Source organism: Lepidochelys olivacea (assembly GCF_965140295.1).
Source record: "Lepidochelys olivacea isolate rLepOli2 genome assembly, chromosome: 4".
Taxonomy (NCBI): domain Eukaryota; kingdom Metazoa; phylum Chordata; order Testudines; family Cheloniidae; genus Lepidochelys; species Lepidochelys olivacea.
This window is the reverse complement of record NC_140414.1, coordinates 134,049,736-134,070,662: the sequence shown is the minus strand read 5'-3', so window position 1 is coordinate 134,070,662 and position 20,927 is coordinate 134,049,736. Positions and strand designations below refer to the sequence as shown.

At 40.7% G+C, this 20,927-nt stretch overlaps 1 protein-coding gene across 2 annotated transcripts in view; it reads right to left on the bottom strand.

The window, feature by feature from the left end:
- Positions 1-6,454: 6,454 nt before the first annotated feature.
- SPON2 (spondin 2) overlaps positions 6,455-20,927 on the bottom strand; it is a 42,607-nt gene continuing 28,134 nt past the window's right edge. The window contains exons 3-8 of one of the 2 annotated variants that reach the window (XM_084626534.1): positions 14,327-14,390; positions 13,422-13,648; positions 12,825-13,048; positions 12,312-12,503; positions 10,905-11,079; positions 6,455-7,533 (exon numbers count right to left, since the gene is read on the bottom strand). In XM_084626534.1, the coding sequence (XP_084482660.1) occupies positions 7,355-7,533; positions 10,905-11,079; positions 12,312-12,503; positions 12,825-13,048; positions 13,422-13,644 (993 nt within the window). In that variant the 5' untranslated portion in view covers positions 13,645-13,648; positions 14,327-14,390 and the 3' untranslated portion in view covers positions 6,455-7,354. Of the gene's footprint in view, positions 7,534-10,904; positions 11,080-12,311; positions 12,504-12,824; positions 13,049-13,421; positions 13,649-14,326; positions 14,406-20,927 lie in introns of those variants that run through there. The other variant, XM_084626535.1, reaches the window with a different exon arrangement.

Genomic DNA, 20,927 nt, shown 5'->3' with positions numbered 1-20,927 from the left:
TGTTCCAATCCCCTAATCATTTTTGTTGCCCTCCACTGGACGATTTCCAATTTTTTCACATCCTTCTTGTAGTGTGGGGCCCAAAACTGGACACAATACTCCAGATGAGGCCTTACCAATGTTGAATAGAGGGGAACGACCACGTCCCTCGATCTGCTGGTAATGCCCCTACTTATACAGCGCAAAACGCCATTGGCCTTCTTGGCAACAAGGGCACACTGTTGACTCATCTCCAGCTTCTCGTCCACTGTAACCCCTAAATCCTTTTCTGCAGAACTGCTGCCTAGCCATTCAGTCCCTAGGCTGTAGCGGTGCATAGGATTCTTCCATCCTAAGTGCAGGACTCTGCCCTTGTCTTTGCTGAACCTCATCAAATTTCTTTTGGCCAATCCTCTAATTTGTCTAGGTCCCTCTGTATCCTATCCCTACCCTCCAGAGTATTTTTCTCTCCTCCCAGTTTAGTGTCATCTGCAAACTTTGCTGAGGGTGCAATCCACGCCATCCTCCAGATTATTAATGAAGATATTGAACAAAACCGGCCCCAGGACCGACCCTTGGGGCACTGTACTTGATACCGGCTGCCAACTAGACATGGAGCCATTGATCACTACCCGTTGAGCCCGACAATCTAGCCAGCTTTCTATCCACGTTATAGTCCATTCATCCAGCCCATACTTCTTTAACTTGCTGGCAAGAATACTGTGGGAGATGGTGTCAAAAGCTTTGCTAAAGTCAAGGAAGAACACGTCCACTGCTTCCCCCCATCCAGTTATCGAGCCAGTTATCTCATCATAGAAGGCAATTAGATTAGTCAGGCATGACTTGCCCTTGGTGAATCCATGCTGACTATTCCTGATCACTTTCCTCTCCTCTAAGTGCTTCAGAATTGATTCCTTGAGGACCTGCTCCATGATTTTTCCAGGGAATGACGTGAGGCTGTCTGGCCTGTAACTCCCCGGAACCTCCTTCTTCCCATTTTTAAAGATGGGCACTACATTAGCCTTTTTCCAGCCATCCGGGCCTTCCCCCACTCCCCATGAGTTTTCAAAGATAATGGCCAATGGCTCTGCAATCACATCCGCCAACTCCTTTAGCACTCTCGGATGCAGCGCATCCGGCCACATGGACTTTTGCTTGTCCAGCTTTTCTAAATAGTCCCGAACCATTTCTTTCTCCACAGAGGGCTGCTCACCTCCTCCCCATGCTGTACTGCCCAGTGCAGTAGTCTGGGAGCTGACCTTGTTTGTGAAGACAGAGGCAAAAAAAGCATTGAGTAATTAGCTTTTTCCACATCTTCTGTCACTAGGTTGCCCCCCTCATTCGGTAAGGGGCCCACACTTTCCTTGACTTTCTTTTTGTTGCTAACATACCTGAAGAAACCCTTCTTGTTACTCTTAACATCTCTTGCTAGCTGCAACTCCAAGTGCGATTTGGCCTTCCTGATTTCACTCCTGCATGCCTGAGCAATATCTTTATATCTTTCCTGGTCATTTGTCCAATCTTCCACTTTTTGTAAGCTTCTTTTTTGTGTTTAAGATCAGCAAGGATTTCACTGTTAAGCCAAGCTGGTCGCCTGCCATATTTACTATACTTTCTACACATCGGGATGGTTTGTCCCTGTAACCTCAATAAGGATTCTTTAAATATAGCCAGCTCTCCTGGACTCCTTTCCCCCTCATGTTGTTCTCCCAGGGGATCCTTCCCATCAGTTCCCTGAGGGAGTCAAAGTCTGCTTTTCTGAAGTCCAGGGTCTGTATTCTGCTGCTCTCCTTTCTTCCCTGTGTCAGGATCCTGAACTCGACCATCTCATGGTCACTGCTGCCCAGGTTCCCATCCACCTTTGCTTCCCCTACTAATTCTTTCCAGTTTGTGAGCAGCAGGTCAACAAGAGCTATGCCTCTAGTTGGTTCCTCCAGCACTTGCACCAGGAAATTGTCCCCTGCACTTTCCAAAAACTTCCTGGATTGTCTGTGCACCTCTGTATTGCTCTCCCAGCAGATATCAGGCTGATTGAAGTCTCCCATGAGAACCAGGGCCTGCGATCTAGTAAATTTTGTTTGTTGCCGGAAGAAAGCCTCGTCCACCTCATCCCCCTGGTCTGGTGGTCTATAGCAGACTCTCACCACATCACCCTTGTTGCTCACACTTCTAAACTTACACTTCTAAACTTAATCTAGAGACTCTCAGGTTTTTCTGCAGTTTCATACAGAGCTCTGAGCAGTCATTCTGCTCTCTTACATACAATGCAACTCCCCCATCTTTTCTTGCCTGCCTGTCCTTCCTGAACAGTTTATATCCATCCATGACAGTACTCGAGTCATGTGAGTTATCCCACCAAGTCTCTGTTATTCCAATCACGTCATAGTTCCTTGACTGTGCCAGGCCTTCCAGTTCTTCCTGCTTCTTTCCCAGGCTTCTTGCATTTGTTTATAGGCACTTGAGATAACTCGCTGATCGTCCCTCTTTCTCAGTATGAGGCAGGAGCCCTCCCCTCTCGCGCTCTCCTGCTCATGCTTCCTCCCGGTATCCCACATCCCCACTTACCTCAGGGCTTTGGTCTCCTTCCCCTGGTGAACCTAGTTTAAAGCCCTCCTCACTAGGTTAGCCAGCCTGCTTGCGAAGATGCTCTTCCCTCTCCTCATTAGGTGGAGCTCATCTCTGTCTAGCACTCCTTCTTCTTGGAACACCATCCCATGGCCAAAGAATTCAAAGCCTTCTCTCCGACACCACCTGTGTAGCCATTTGTTGACTTCCACGATTTGACAGTCTCTACCCAGGCCTTTTCCTTCCACGGGGAAGATGGACGAGAACATCACTTGCATCTCAAACTCCTTTACCCTTCTTCCCAGAGCCACGTAGTCCACAGTGATTCACGCAAGGTCATTCTTGGCAGTATCATTGGTGCCTATGTGGAGAAGCAGGAAGCGGTAGCGATCCGAGGGCTTGATGATTCTTGGCAGTCTCTCCGTCACATCGTGAATCCTAGCTCCTGGCAAGCAGCAGATTTCTCGGTTTTCCCGGTCAGGGCGGCAGATAGATGACTCAGGCCCCCTGAGGAGAGAGTCCCTGACCACCACCACCTGCCTCCCTCTCTTGGGAGTGGTGGTCATGGAACCCCCAACTTTAGGACAGTGCATCTCATGCCTTTCAACTGGCAGAGTCTTCTTCTGCTCCCTTCTCCCAGACGTATCATCTGGGCCACTCCCCACAATGGTACCTGCGGAGAGAACATGAAAACGGTTGCTCACCTGTATCTTCGTTGCTGGTACATGGACGCTCCCCTTTTTTCTTCTGGAGGTCACATGCTGCCAAATTTCTTCACCGTCCTTCTGTCCCCGCTGCGCAGCCTGCTCTGAATCTTCAGAATGTTGTGTCCGTAGAAGCATATCCTGACGTCTGTCCAGGAAATCTTCAGTTTCTCTTATGCAACGCAGGGTTGATACTTGTTTCTCCAGGCCTTGAACATTCTCTTCCAATATGGAGACCAGTTTGCACTTTGTACAGACAAAGTCGCTTCTGTCCTCTGGAAGAAAGACAAATATGGCATATCCAATTAAGGTCACAACAGCTGAATGCTCACCATCCATATTACCTTCCTTCTACGAGCTTCCTCAGGAGTTGTAGCAACTACTCAGAGAAGCCGGCAAGATGTAAGCTCAGTGGGCTCTCCCCAGGCGAACTCCCAGGCAAACTCCCTCTGTTAGCCTCTCTGCTATTCCCCGCTCAGCTGGTTCTCAGCTGACTGGCTTTCTTTAACAGTCAGGCCCACTCAAGGCTCACCTGGAACAAAGCACTCCCAATTGACACTTTTCAAACAATCAAGCACACGGTCAAACTATCAAACTGTCCCCACAACAGACACTCAGATTCTCATCAACACAGCCCCCCAATGCAGCACTTAGCATACCTCCTCTCAGACAGATCCCAGGCAAACTCCCTCTGAGTTTAATAGACAAATACAGGCATTTACCTCAGGATTCCCACCTCCTGTGTCAAGGGACTATCCTTCATCCTGATCTGGGGATACAAACAACAAGTATGTGAAAAGCAAAACCTTCAACACAGCAGATTTACCATTCAAATAAGTGACCATCTCCTGCATGCTAGGAAACCTGGTTATAAATGCACCCTCATGGCCAAGATTGAGTCTGTTCTTCAGGTAGCTCTGGCCAACAAAAGGCATCTGCAGGAATGCATCAGGGAAATTCTCCCCCACCTGTTCCAAACCCCCTGGTGTAAACACACACACCGGAAGAGTACAATTAATATAGGAAAAGGAAATATTTATTTACAGAAGGATGATTGAAGCAAAACAACAGAAGGGAAGATAGGGGGAGTGGTAAAACAGTGTTACATCCAAACACAAGGACAGTGGTACCACAATACAAAAGGACAGACACCAAGCAATGCGTCTACACTAAGAGTCCAGGAATCCTGTGCAGAGTTCCAGTACAGCAGTGAGTCTTGGGTGCTCTTGCTCGTCTTCAGTGTCAGTAACCTTTCAACAATAAACCCCTCCGGTCCCTTTTCTGCCACTCTCTGCAAACCCACACAGAGTGACAGCCTCCCCACTTAGCTAGCTATAGCCTCCCTCCTTATGTCCAATGCAAGATCACATGCCCCAGTACTCACGGCCCCATCCAGCTCTGGGCAACTGTGATACTGAGTCCAGATCCGGTTTGTCCGTCTCAAGTGATTCCTCCTTAACATGGTGTTCCTCCTGTCTCCTGTCCTGGGGCGTCCCTGGTTGGTCATTCTGTCCCTCCCAGGCTTTGGGCTGATTCTCGGTTGCTTCACTATGTGAGGGCCTGCTTCTTATAGTTGTTCTCTCTGTAGCAACAGACAGACCTATCCTGTCACTCTACCTCTCTCCACACCCCTGGAATAACCAACACTTCCTCTTGCTGCAACAATCAGCACTCCCTCTGCCTCTGGACAAGGTTTTAAAGGGCCAAGCTCTCTAAACCCCAAGGGGGTTACATAAATGCCATAACGGAAGCAGTGGTTGAGTGCTTTTGAAAAACCAGCCTCAATTTGCAGGTGCCGAGTACTTGAAAAATCTGGCCTTTATTATATATTTCATGTTGTTATAAGTTACAACTGTCGTCATGACATCACGTGGAAAATATTACAAGTTTCTCCTTATCCTCTCATTCCTAGTGTTTGTAACTATCACATATTATGTTTTCACTTACAGTTGTATCATCAGTCCAGGAACATGGACTAGTAATAGGACTTGGAGCCTTTAGCCATTTATCAGTCAACAGTTCAAATTCTGTCCATTAATAGGAATGATGCTGGAGGCTAAATTCATGCCTTGCAGTAACATGGCTGTCTCACAGCCATGAAATGAATGGGGCAAAGAGCAAGGAAAATGGATTGGGGAAGGAGTGAGGGAACAGGATATATAAAAGCAGAGAGCATACTTCACGTGTATATTTTAAAACATTTTAAAGTTGTTCTTATACCCTGGAGGTAATTGTCTATCTAGGTATTTATACAGTTAAATTAAAAAAAAACCCGAAACAGAAAATAAGGAAGACTTCTGTATAGAAAATAAACAAAGAATGGAAAAGGACAAACATAATACAGAATGTGGAGAGACCTGAGAAAAGTTCTTTTCTCCCCAAAATCAGGATATTTGAGCGCTAATGAACCTGTACGAATGTGGACACAGGAGGAACGTGGAGAAAAAAAAAAGATGTTATAAACAAGAATAAGTGAAACGAGGAGGCATGGAGGACAGGAGAGTGACAATCAGAAGAATACAAGACATCCAGAAATGACAAAAGTTAGGGTTTTTTTAAAAATACTTAGCTGTATTCGACTGGAGCCAAGTGTTTGTTTTAATTGTTTATTCAGTGTTTGGAGGACCAGTATGTACTATGCTGATAAAAGTTCTAATTTCTTCAGGACTCATCAGGATCCTCATCTGAGTCCTATAAAAAAAAAGTGTCAGAACCTTTAAGTGTTCCTGTACCTAGAGAGAATGCAGTGTGCTGTGTCCCTTTTAATGTCCAAAAATGATTTTCAGAGATGGCATGTTTCAAAATGAACCCACGCAGCCCCATCCAAGATCTTTCTTGTTCATATCTGTGCCTTTCTTATTTTTGTATATTTTCTAGGACAGTGCACTGTAGACCTAAAAAAACCCAACTAGCTTAAAAGTTTTCTGTTGAACTCTTGCATTTCAAAAATCCTTTCCCTATGTTATAACTAAAAACTCTACATAATCCATGGGCTATCATTTTTTCAACCAATTAGCTATTTGAGTAACAATACTCAGAGTGTGGAACAGTTTTTGTTATATTATGCTTTGTGAAATCCATACAGAATTCTGTTTTGAGTCATTTAAAAACAAATCTATAATTTCTCATTTATGCCTCAAAAATTTGTGATTTTTACATAAACAAATAATTCACATCCACATATGCTTTTAAAGAAACATGGACACATTTATTTCATACATGGAGAAAATGGTAAAATTTATAGTCAGCTGAACAGACTTTACAATTTTTCACCAGTTATTTCCCAGTCAGTTTACTTATGTAGGGATCCACACCAAAGATCAGTCAGTTTTTAAATCTGAAAAGAGATTCAACTCAACTGAGTTCAGTGGCTCTCCATTAGTATCCAAACTTTTTAGTGCTTATATGAAGCTTGTGGGCTGAGTAATTTTGTAGTTGGCATTTTTCCAATGTCTGAGGAAAAACAAACCTCCTCCTCTGCATGCATAGGATTCAAGACAAGTTTACTCAGTTATTTTATTGTCCTAACTACGTTACACATCTGGTCACTCTGGTTTATGTAAGCGTTTTCCAAAGAAGTGTACTCAATTAACCATGATTACAAGAAGTCAACCTTAATGCCAATAAATTATAATAAAACATAATTTACCGCAACATAATAATTAGCTTCATAGGTATAAATAAACAAATTTAAATCTACAAATTCTAATATTTAAGAATGTATATGATAATCTAGATTATATTCAAAAGATTTGTTAACTTAAATGAACTGTGCAGTATGTCCAAAAATTTCTTTTCTGCCACTAGATGGTACTGCAAGAACTTACACAATATTTGTAGGAAGGAATGGGTTCAGTGGATTTTGTTTTGTTTTCCCTGTAAACGATCAAGAACTGCTGGACTAAAATTAACTAATTTTAAAAAAAGTCTTGATATCAAACAATAGAATCAGCATCCAGTCTAATTAAACACTGCAATAAAACATTACATCATACCTGAATTATAAGGAATAGTGACGGACATGGAGTATAGATTTCAACTAAATCTAACCTTAATTTAAATGATCTAAATTATTGTCTATTCTTTATTCCACTGGGAAGGAGATTTCAGACACAATTGTCTGGTTCACATTCTATTTCTTCATCCAGGTTTGGACAAGGAGTTCCATTATTGGCAGCTTGAAGGCGTACATAACGAGTTCTGGTTTTGGTCCCTATCTTTCCACAAGTACCTCTGCAAAGACCCCAGGAAGACCACAGTGAAATCTCACAGTCCAGTGGTGTTTCTGTAACATATATAAGAAGAGGTGATTTGACAGAAATATGTGCTTAAGGCAAACACATAGTTGGCAAAATGTACAAAACTATTATCAAATTGTCCTTACTTATACAAATATAAGGCTGATGTTTGTTTTGCTACATTACTGATGATATTAAAAAGATCTACTTAAAAAAACAAATTAACATGATTTTAATTTTACATTCCTTTAATAAAAGCCATATGTTGTCTAGTAAATAAAGACATCTGTTTTCAGCTCCTGAAAAGGTAGACTTCTTTAGTTTAATGTAGAGGTTGTTTGGAGGTACTGCATTAATTATGGTGTAATAGTTATTTAGTGGAGAATTTTAAATGGAAAACTGTTTAAAATGAGCATGCTCCGAAAATATAATTATATTTTACTGTCATCTCACTACTAATAACTCATTTGCCCTTGCATGGCTTGCTGGATAATACCAGGATTAAGATTTTTATCAAGTTTATTTATATACTCTGGGACGACTTTGTATATATTGTTCCTATTCATTTCATTTTCCATTTAAGTCCTAGTCTATTCTTCCTCATGAGTAAAGAAAATGCTAATTCTTTTTATGGCTAAATCTTCTTGTAGTTAGTTTTTGGCAAGAAAAGTTAAAGCACCTTTTATACACAGTCTTCCCTTTGCCAATAAAATATATTGTATAACTGAAAGCCTTTTAACACTAATATACTGTACATTTACTACAACCAAATAAATCAGAAATTCTGTAAAGTAATATAGAAATATGAATGATATGCGAGTTATAAAATTCTCAAAGAAAATATACAGATACTCTCTCCCTCTGCAGTTGGGAGGAAAGATGTCTGGATCTCTATAGACCTTGAGTGGATGGGGAACATGGTTTGACCTTTGGAAATTAAATCTTTCCTTATGCCTGTGAAGTAACTTTTTTTATATTGATTAAGGTACTGGTATATACACAAAGTGGAGACTTCTATGAATGTCCAACAAATGCTTTACTTACAATGAATTGCTCTGATTCAGTATGTGTTGCTCTTATTTTATAATATCTCCTGAATTACTAAAAATTTTAATAGCGTAGAGAAATGGACTTGTATAGAAAGCTTAAAAGAACTAAATGTGTAGTTTGGCTAAACAATTAATATTATCTCATCAAATGTATTACAAATATATTACATAATCTGTTGTAGTTTGGTACTGTTTACAGCAGTGGTTCTCAAACTTTTGTATTGGTGACCCCTTTCAGACAGCAAGCCTCTGAGTGTGACCCCCCCTTATAAATTAAAAACACTTTTAAAATATATTTAGCACTACTATAAATGCTGGAGACAAAGCGGGGTTCGGGGTGAAGGCTGACAGCTCGCAACCCCCCAGGTAATAACCTCGTGATGCCCTGGGGGGTCCCTGCACCCAGTTTGAGAACCACTGATTTATAGTATCTACTATGGGGATGCCCAGTATTGGAACACTTGAGGGTGGGGGCGGAGGGGTTTTTTAACCTACACTGAGGCACATTAATTAACTTTGTGGGGAAGTTAATACAGCATGTTGCTCTAGCTAGCACTTCCAGTTACTCACATTTATGGGGAAATAAAATAAAATAAAATAAAATAAATAGTCTCTAAAAATACCATATTGGCTGACTTCCAACTCTTGGATCTTAAACTTTCAGGACAAGACAAACCCATCTGTCTTAGGCTAGGGAGCTGAGACCCAAGAATGAGAATCCTGCATGATATCTTCAAAGTAACATACTAAGGACCCAGTACAGGAAGCACTTACGCATGTTTTAAAGACCACCCCTAGTAAGGAAAGCACTTAAGTACATACTTAAGCTCCTTTCCTGAATTGGGGCCAGAGTAAGTAATAATCCCTTCTCAAATGTTGTGGAGGAAAGGATATTATTCTATATGTAATCTGTGTCACCCAGTTTGAATGATGAATGATCAGCTCTCGTTTACTGAGAAAACATTTTTTAAACTAGAAATCTGCTCGTTTTAAGTGTACAAGTCAGGCCTTATTAAAGAAAACTTACCTTACCATGGTTATTTATTAATTGTGAGGAAATTTGTGAAGCCCACCTTATGGTCCAAACTCCTAGCACAGAGACAAAGCCAGAGAAATAGACTCTTCAATCCCAATCTGAAGCAGCTGGCATGCACTTGGGCCATGGTTGCTACTACAGAATATTAGGGAATGTATCCCATGGATCTTTCCTGTGCAGGATTTTGGTCTCTGCACTCCTCTCTTAAGAAGTCCTCCACATTCCCCTTTTCACATTCCTGTACAGAAAGTCACCAGAGGGTGCATAGAGTAAACCTGCATGGGGCTCTCTGCCATCTGTCCTCTTTCCTCCAGTCAGAGGAGATGTAGCATTTATGCTGAGTTTGAAGCTTAGAAGTTGTCACTAAGACCGGGTCAAATCAGTGCTATCAACCTTCACTTACATGAGCACTAACATTCACTGACAGTAAAAAAAAAGAAAGCAAGCTGTGATGGGATAAATATATTATTGTTTGAAATTAAATCTTGGCTTCACTTGAGCATTTCAATACAAATTTTAAACTCTCCTCGGGTATCTTGTTCTGTAGGTATCAGTTGCCATCATAATTCTATTCAAGCTGGTGAACTGAATTTTGTTTTCTTATTTCATATCACTATCAAAATACTTCTTACCAAGGAGAATACAGTAAGTATAATCGCTTTGCTCCATTATGTAAGAACTCAGAGGAAGGAACCCCTTTTTTTAGTATTTGCACAGGATTTGGGGAGCTGAGAGTCTGACAAGAGAATCTCTTTCACACAGGACTGGTGGTTCTGTGGAAGTTCTATGGTTTGAATAAGACATGCTTTGGATCTAACCCAAACCTGTGGATCCCTGGCCAGACATGAAGGCTTTCCCCCACCCCCAGTGTTTCTTTCGGTATCCTTTTCCTATGACATCTGGACTAGTTTATTGCCTATACTGTTGTTGTGGTCTCTGTCACAGAGGGCCCAATTCTAATCTTACCTACGCTATGTTTACACTTGTGGAACTCCATTGGCTTTGGTAGAATGACTCCCAATTTATGCAAGTGTAAGTAATATTAGAATTAGACCCAGAGTACAGAGGAATAGTTAATGCTGTTCCACATAGAAAAGGGTACAGAGAAATATAACGATCGGCTGTTATTTGACTGGGCATGACCCCCTTTTCTGTGCAGCATTTTTGTAAAAGGAAGAGTTGCTGCTGCCTGGAGCAGGAATATTCTGCATAACCACATTCTCTTCCACATGGCCTGCCAGAGATATGAACTTTTCTAAAATTTTGCTTCCCTCCTTGCTGCTCAGTGAATGGGAACAAAAGGATCTAGTTGATCAAAGAACTAACCACTTACCTGAGACAGAGTCATCTATTTCATTGCCTATAGCAGTCAGGTTAGGCTCAGGACCAGGAAGACCCAGCTGGTTTCTTTTAAGTTTTACAATGGTTACTCGAGCAATAGGTGGCAAACTTTTTAGCTTGGGATAATAAAATGAGTTTGCTGGGTGACTTGGAGAGGAACAAGTGATCTATGAATTAAAAATAAAAGGAAGTTTATAGAAATAGTATTGCCATGTTAGTAAGGATAGAAATTTTAAACAGAATATCATGTTTTAATTATGCTTCTGGGCAAGTAAAACATATATGAACGGGGGATGTACAGCCTTTACGCACCCGAGCCCCACAAAAAAGCTGCGATTTCTGTCATGAAGATAATTCCACTAACTTTTGTGGAAGGATTCTGGGACTGAGATCACACAAGAAATTGTGGCTATTTTTGGATGGAGATACTGGATGGAGGGTAGTCAGCATGCACAATAATGCTTGGAGCAGGTTGATGGAGGAGACAGGAAGTTGTAGATAGGGAATGCTGGCAGTGGCAAGGTTACTGACTGGGGCATAATGTAGTAGATGTGGTATGGTTATAAGGGGTCACAGAGGATGGTGCTTCAGCTTCTCTATTCTTTCCCACTCCTGCAAGCACTACATTCTGCTCTAGGAAAGCACTTATTAAACATGAGAAGGAATTGGCTGAGTGCTGACTTTATTAAGGGATGTAGGGGCAAGGTAGTCCGTTTCTCTCCACCTTTAAACAACAGCTCCCTGAAACAAAGTAAGGCATAGACCGAGCGTGGAAAGGGCAGACAAGACTTACAGCAGGGGAAGGGCAGTAGCAGTAGGAAAAAAAAAAAGTTTGAGCAAACCTTCCTCTTCCTTTCCATTAGCTCATTTCCCTTAGATGCTAGCAGCTGCTAAGTTTTGGCAATTCTCTCAGAAAACTTCCCCTCCCCCGCTGCAGGCCACATGGCAGTTGCAAACCCCAGAGATTCCCTAACACAGATAAATATCTAGCCCAGACCAACCCAGCAAGCTCTTTTCAGCATAGTTTTAGTTTTATAAATGTATCCAGCTTTTTTAAAAGCATGTAATCAAAAAAGCATGCATTTCTGTTTTACAGAATTTTAGATGACAGTGCAAAATAGAAGTATTATGATCCTAGATATAACAAATAACATTTCAGACACATGGATTTGCAAACACAGAGAAAATAAACGGACATCAACCAAACGAATGCTAAGTGCTATCACTGTGGAGCTCCGGCTAAGTCATAAATCCAGATACAACACTAAATATTAAAATCATTTTGCAAAGAAAAAAAAGTTCATGTTATAATTTCATAAGTTATTTTTAAAAGAAAAAATCATAATATACAGGTATGACATAATACATATTCATATGCATATAACATACATACACTTACTTCTGTAACAGTGTCCTGTGGAATAGTGGCAAAGTTTGGTGAGGAAAATGTGAAACCACTGTCTGTTCCAGCATCATATGGAAAAAGTTCTACTGTTTCTTGTTCTTTCCAATGATCTCCTTCACATAGATTTAGACTGTCAACACCCACAAACCAATCAGGGCTGGGCACAATTCGTACAATAAAAGAAACCTACGAAGTGAAAGAAAAACATCATAAAAAATAACTGTCACCTGCCAGTCTCTACAGGCTTGGCTATCAGGGTCTGATTTCTAGTATGGCAATGGGTCAGACATATTTCTGACTATTTTAGTTGAGGGTTTCTAAAAGAAAATATTCCAGACTGCTTTTTTATTTCATTTTATGTTCAAAAAGTTCTTTAAAACTGGATTCTCTTAGCAATTCCTTGCATTATATTGATACTTATCAGTGGCATTTCAAATATCTCCTTTTGCATCCTGCTGGTATAAAACTAGTAAGCAACCCTTAAAATGAAAATGTAAATGTACGTACTAAGGAGTGTCTTGAATGTGCTTCTAATTCCGTGAAGGTTTGTCCTGTACCACTGGAAATGGCAGGAGCTGAGAAGATTCCATGCACACTTTGAATTTTTTCTCCAGCTGCTTCTATTTCCTTCATTAATGTCCATGCTTCACCCTTTTCAGCAAAATCACGCACACCATTGCTGGCATATTCATCCTTTTTCCACATGTTATAGTCAGAACTATGGGTAACACCTATTTAAGGGAACACATTTCTCAATATAAAAGTCTACTTTGGATTATCTTAATTGATACAGTTTCTCTGTTTTATTTCTGATGTGGAACAATTTGGGGATTAATATTTAGGATTTTGTAAAACATTTAACTTACCACTGTTTACCTCAGCTGTAGCCAATTGAAAACTGAAGCCAACTGAAAACACTTTTAGATTCTCTAAGTATTTTGAATGCTGCAAGTTCTGTATGTTACTGTTTAGCTGTCAAGCTACATTAGTTTTGACTTTCATTTTACTAAAGGGAATTCTCAATAAATTCAAATAAAGAACAACCCCCCCCCCACAACTGTAGAGAGTTTTGTCTGGTCTTGACACTGCACACACTTCACTTACCTAGCAAGGAAGACCACTGTGCTGGAGGCCTATAAAGGGGATACTGCTTAGGGAAAGCAGCCTGACTCCATTTCCCTACAAAGAGTATGCTGTACTTAGCAACTTCCTCTGCTGTGCAAACAGAATCATCACCCACAGGCAGACAGCTGGTATAGCCTAAAATTGTTATAAGCAGCGTCCAGATAACTTTACAGGATCTGTTGCCAAGCATCAGGTTTTCCATTTCCCTACACATGGAAACGGAAAAAAAGTGTCCATGTTAGCCTTATTAGTCACTGTAGACTCAAAACGGAATAACTGTAGCCCAATGAAATTTAATATAGCATAAGTTTTGAACTAAAGGAAAATATACATACAAAGCATTTAAAAAACTAATGCATCTAAGAACATATAGGACTTCCAGAACTGAAGTTTCCATGCAGTAAGTTACAAAGCTGTAACTCTATCTAGGACAACTGTTTCTAATGGAAAATAAAAAATATCTTAAACTTGTTCATGGTAATATGAGGAAATATGTTTTTGATTTTTCTTTTAAAATCTTATTAGAATCACATCTTGAATTAATTAGACTGGTAAATGTTGCTGTAAAAACATTAATGATACATTTATTATTTTAAAGATTAAATTAAATTAAATAAAGCATGGAGAAGTAACATAAAAGTTGAAGCAGAATTTTTAGAACAGATTTAAAGTCAAATACATTACAAATATAATATGTTACTTTGCTATCATATTTGCTATGAAAAAACATTTAAAAATTAACATAATTGCAAAGGAGTGAAACTCAGTTGTTCAAAATCCTCCTTTTTAAATGCTTTTGTCCTTAGAGAAAACTGCATAAGCATAATTGAAACACTAACAGTTGTGTAATACATTAATTCATTAAAAGAGGTTTGAGTACTCACTAAATATTTCCTCTGGAGCTCATATACGGTGAGAGCACCTGCTTTTGCTGGCAGCTGAGCTGTTCTGCAAGAGAGGACAGTAGGAGTCTTGCTATTTATGCCTGAAGAGGGTCCGTTTGGTCCAACAGTTATCGTAACCTTTAGACTTTCCAGTTTAACAAAATGAATTCCATACTGTTGCTTGATTTTTTTTATGGACTTCCAGAATCTCCTGGATGCCGGTTGCTTCAGGTTTCTATTGGGAAACTGTGGTGCTGACTAGACACAGAATGTTTTTTAAAACTATCTTAGATTATTACCAACAACTCAGGTTTTCTGGTGACTGTATAGTTCTCTGTACATCTTATTAATGCTTCTAAGCTATAAAAATGAACTGAGTCCAAAACTAAAATTGTTCTGGTGGAAATGCTTTAAATGAGAAGCATATTTCCTAGTAAGTTTTATTGTCTGACAGATGCTGCTTCCAAACATTTACAGAGAGCGCTCTCACTCTCACATACCATATGTACATGTTCAAATAAGAAGGTGAAAACAGCTAAACAAATCTAGGGAAAGAGACTTAAATCATTTTATATAGTCACACATATCAACATTGCAAACACAAATTAATTTAAAATAGAACAGTATATATCTTTGTTGGCAACAATACTGGACACTGTATGATGAAAGGGCTCTGTAATATTGTGGTTTATTTGGAAGGAGTGGTTTTTGGAAGCTTCTTCAAGATTTTTCTTAGCTGTCTACTCTTTAAAGTAAAAATCGTAGATAATCTTAATAGTAGTTAAATCATACGTATTCTGTAGTGACATACATACACTCACATCACTAAACATATTTGTTTTCTATGCAAAAATCTATACATACTAAGCACAGTTAAGTTAAACAAACAGTTAATACTCATTTTTAATTCTTTCCACACTGCCTTTCCAAATGCCCTTAGGAAAAAAGGGCTTGTTAGAATGTCTGGAAGTGTGACTGTCAAGAGTCAGTTCAAAAGTCAAGTACACATCATGAAAAATGCCATTCCAGGAGACCTTCCCATTGAAATTGTGGGGTATCTAGCGTGAACATTTTCTCTGATCACAAGCATTAGAGCACAAGACAAAGGCAATCATTTCTCAATTAGCAAAACCCCAGGTTATGATGGGTTTATAGGTTAAACCCTGCATTTTATATTCTGCAAGGAGGTTTGCAGACAGCCAGTTTTAGCTCAAAGGCATTACTAAAACTAGGGACAGATTGTCCCTTCCATGGAAAACCCATTGGAAGTGGGGAGGAAAACTGAGATTTATGTCATGAAGTTTACCTAGATTATTCTGTCTGGGGAGTGGGGTTTGTAATGAGGCAGCTGAACAGTGGAGGTGTCAGCCACCAGTACCCATAATTCCTGAACATTTACATGGATTTCATGAAATTCACTGGCAGCTAGGGCCATCTGTGCATGGTGTGATCTAAGGACCTCTTGATGCTGACTGGTAGAGGGCACAGAGGTGCATAAGGGTTACAAGGATCCCCTGGATCTGGTATTTACATTCTAGTTCACCAATGGGTGTCATGTAAGGTGCTTCTTTGAGTGATTGCAAATGTTTATTCCACACAGGTATGCACACACCTCGTGTGCCCAAAGCCAGAGAACTTTGCTGAGCAGTATCTGTTGGGGCGACACATATGCCCTTGGAACTCCATAACCTCTTCCATGGCTATTTAAGGGCCACACCACCTCAACTCCCCTCAGTTCTTTCTCACCACCTGTGGCTTGAGTCAGAGCATTCCATGTGGTATAGAATCGTAGGATTGGAAGGGACCTTGAGAGATCATCTAGTCCAGTCCCCTTCACTCATGGCAGGACTAAGGATTATCTAGACCATCCTTGACAGGTGTTTGTCTAACCTGCTCTTCAAAATTTCCAATGATGGATATTCCACAACCTCCTTGGGCAACTGATTCCAGCGCTCAGCTCATGTTTTGCTATCACAGTACTTTTTCTGTGAATGCATGTGCATAGTTATAGTAAGTTACAGTAGTACCCTTAGTATTTAGTTAGTAGTAATTTAGTTAAGGAGAATTTAGCTTGGTACAATGCCCTCACCAGGTTTTAAGCACTGCCTATTGTGTGAGGATGGTTATCCCTACACACTTGGTACTTATTGTGCCTTGGAGAAGGGCACATTAAAGAAAAGTGCTTCATTTGTAGGTCATTCAAAAAGAGAATGCAGGTGTCTAGAGACCTGTGCTTGAAGCAACACCTTTTGTAGCAGGCAGCATGGCCCACTTTGGCACGAGGGGCCTCCACAGATCATCTGCCCCCTCAGAGAACTTCAGAACTGGCATTGGCTGTTGTTCCACAGCCAGAGTTTGATTCATCTCTGAGGAGAAAGAGAGCTCATTTTCCTTCACTGGGCCCTCCAAGGAAAAGGACTCACAAAACTAACCAGAGCCACTCCACAGCTCAGAGAGATTCCTCCTCCTCTTCTAAGAGGAGTGCAGGCTGGCACCAGGATTTCTCTGATGCACAGGACAGAGCTGAGCCATCTACCTGCTCTCTGGTACTGAGACCAGAGCAATTGAACACCATGTCATCATTCTGGTACCATCCGTGTGGTGTCCAGCACGAATAACATTGGTGTCAGCATCAAAATTTTGAACTCCACAGATATATCAGGTAGCATCAAACTTGTTCTGTTCCTGACTCTCTCAAATCAGGAGCACTCTGCCATGGTGGTCTCTTCTGCTGCCTCGGCACCACCTGGACTAGTTGCAGAGTATATGTTGTTACCATCTTCAGCACTGTGTAAACGCTAGGACATGGAGCTGAGATTGGACTCTTTATTGGTACCAATGGGCTTGTTGGGGCAGATACTGTCTTCTGTACCAACAACAATTTTGGGATTTGCAGGATTGGTACTACTCTGACTGCGGTACTGACATCTGTTTTGGTGCCAAGTGTTAGTACAATTCCCCTACTAGTACTGAAGGCACGGGTTGCCTTCGGTACAAACACAGCCTGCCTACCAGACATCATCTGAGTTTGGATGTTTGCTTACTCCACCAGGAACGGCCCCTTTGTTGACATCAGACTACTTGGAATGTTCTTCACACTCAAGCTCATTTTCTGCCTCTCCCTCTCCTTCCAAGTACCATTCTTGAAAGCCTTTGAGTCTTCTGGGGGATCAACATAGATACTGGGATTGGCACTGCTCTCACAGTAGGGGTAAGGGCTCTTGGTCCACTTCCTACGAGTCATCCAGTGCTGTATCCTGTTCTTCAGTGGCCTCTGTGGAACTCTTGGGATGTTCCTCTATCTGCAAGGTCACAATCCTCTGCCCAGACCAGAGGAAGGTCAACGAACTCTTTGGTAATCTCGCCTCCAAGCCACCCAGGCTGGAGACACAGACTGATGTTGCTCCATCTGAACTGGTTCAGCCTGAACCATTGTTCAAGAGCAGGTATTGATGCAGGAGGTCTGATTGGCTCTATTTTCTTCCTCTTTTTCCTCGCCAGATGATTCCACAGTGCTGGATTTGTCTTCTCCTATGCCTGAGGATTGTAGGTGTTCTCAAGAACTCCTGAGGCAAATGGCTACAGCCTTGGGCATTCAGGATGAGTTTGTTCAGTAGAATAGCCATAAATTGGTGGACATTATTCAACTGTTGGCACCAGGGAGGGCAGCTCTCCCTATAAATAAACCTATTTTGGAACCCATAAAGGCCTTGTGGCATCCCCCAGCTTCCTTACCTTCTATAGTGAACCATATAGATAAGTGGTACTATGTCCCCATGCAGGGGTATGAGTGGGTTTAGTCCCATTTGGCCCCTAACTCTCTTGTTGTAACAGTGGCAAATGAGAGGTTGTAAAAAGGGAGGTATAAGTTGACACCTAAAGAAGTCTAAGAGGTTAGATTTAATGGGAAGGAAGATTTATTTTATCTCCGCACTATAGATGTCCATTGCTAATCAACAGGCTAATCAATAATAATATGTATTATCAACATATGACCAGAGCCACTTTTTCAACTTGATGGAATGAGGATAATCAATGGGATACAGTAATACCATAGTACAAAATATATCAGAAGGACAGAACAAGTTGTGCTGGTGGGGGAGTGGCATTTGTGAAAGAAAGCATAGAATCAAATGAAGTAAAAATCATAAATGAATCAAACTGTACCATAGAATCTCTATGGATAGAAATTCCATGCTTTAAGAATAAGAATACAGCGGTAGGGATATATTACTGACCACTTAACCAGGATGGTGATAGTGACTGTGAAATGCTCAGGGAGATTAGGGAGGCTATTGAAATAAACAACTCAATAATAATAATGGGGGGTTTCAATTATCCCCATATTGACTGGGTACATATCACTTCAGGATGGGATGCCGAGATAAAGTTTCTTGACACCTTAAATGACTGCTTCTTGGAGCAGCTGGTCCTGGAACCCACCAGAGGAGGGACAATTCTTGATTTAGTACAAAGTGGAGCACAGGATCTGGTCCAAGAGGTGACTATAGCTTGGTAATAGTGGACCACTTGGTAATAGTGACCATAAATATAATTAAATTTAATATCCCTGTGGCAGGAAAAACACCACAGCGGCCCAACACTGTAGCATTTAATTTCAGAAAGGGGAACTACACAAAAATGAGGGGGTTAGTTAAACAGAAATTAAAGGGTACAGTGCCAAGAATGAAATCTCTGCAAGCTGCATGGAAACTTTTTAAAGACACCGTAATAGAGGCTCAACTTAAATGTATACCCCAAATTAAGAAAATAGTAAGAGAACCAAAAAAGGGCCACCATAGCTAAACAAAAAAGTAAAAGAAGCAGTGAGAGGCAAAAAGGCATCCTTTAAAAAGTGGAAGTTAAATCCTAGTGAGGAAAATAGAAAGGAGCATAAACACTGGCAAAGGAAGTGTAAAATTACAATTAGGAAGGCCAAAAAAGAATTTGAGGAACAGTTAGCCAAAGACTCAAAAAGTAATAGCAATTTTTTTTAAAGTACATCAGAAGCAGGAAGCCTGCTAAACAACCAGTGGAGCCACTGGACGATCGAGGTGCTAAAGGAGCACTCAAGGACGATAAGGCTTGAGAAACTAAATGAATTTTTTGCATCGGTCTCCCTGGCTAAGGATGTGAGGGAGATTGCCAAACCTGAGCCATTCTTTTTGGTCTTTTTAGGTGACAGATCTAAGGAACTGTCCCAGATTGAGGTATCATTAGAGGAGGTTTTGGAACAAATTGATAAATTAAACAGCAATAAGTCACCAGGACCAGAGGGTATTCACCCAAGAGCTCTAAAGGAACTCAAATGTGAAATTTCAGAATTACTAACTGTAGTCTGTAACCTGTCATTTAAATCAGCTTCTGTACCAGATGACTGCAGGATAGCTAACGTGACACCAATTTTTAAAAAGGGCTCCAGAGGTTATCCCGGGCAATTACGGGCCTGTAAGCCTGACTGGGCAAACTTGTTGAAACTACAATAAAGAACAAAATTGTCAGACACATAGATGAACATAATTTGTTGGGAAAGAGTCAACATGGTTTTAGTGTAGCAGCCGTGTTAGTCTGTATTCGCAAAAAGAAAAGGAGTACTTGTGGCACCTTAGAGACTAACCAATTTATTTGAGCATAAGCTTTCGTGAGCTACAGCTCACTTCATCAGATGCATAAAAGTGGAAAATGCAGTGAGGATATTTTTATACACACAGACCATGAAAAATGGTTTTAGTAAAGGGAAATCATGGCTCACCAATCTACTAGAATTCTTTGAGGGGGTCAACAAGCATGTGGACCAAGGGTATCCAGTGGATATAGTGTTCTTACATTTTCAGAAAGCCTTTGAGAAGGTCCCTCACCAAAAGCTCTTACTCAGAGTAAGCTGCCACGGGATAAGAGGGAAGGTGCTCTCATGGAGTGGTAACTGGTTAAAAGATAGAAAACAAAGAGTAGGTATAAATAGTCAGTTTTCAGAATGGAGAGAGGTAAATAGTGGTGTCCCCCAGGGGTCTGTTCTGGGACCAGTCCTATTCAACATATTCATAAATGATCTGGAAAAAGGGGTAAACAGTGAGGTGGCAAAATTTGCAGATGATACAAAATTACTAAAGATAGTTAAGACCCAGGCAGACTGAGTAGAACTACAAAAGGATCTCTCAAAACTGGGTGACTGGGCAACAAAACGGCAGATGAAATTTAATGTTGATAAATGCAAAGTAATGCACATTGGAAAGCATAATCCCAACTATACATATAAAATGATGGGGTCTAAATTAGCTGTTACCATGCAAAAAAGAGCACTTGGAGTCATTGTGGATTATTCTCTGCAAACATCCACTCAATGTGCAGTGGCAGTCAAAAGAGCAAACAGAATGCTGGGAATAATTTAAAAAGGGATAAATAATAGGTCAGAAAATATGACATTGCCTCTATATAAATCCATGGTATGCCTGCATCTTGAATACTGTGTGCAAATGTGATCAGCCCATCTAAAAAAAAAAAATATATTGGAATTGGAAAAGGGCAACAGAAATTATTACGGGTATGGAATGGCTTCCGTATGAGGAGAGATTAATAAGACTGGGACTTTTCAGCTTGGAAA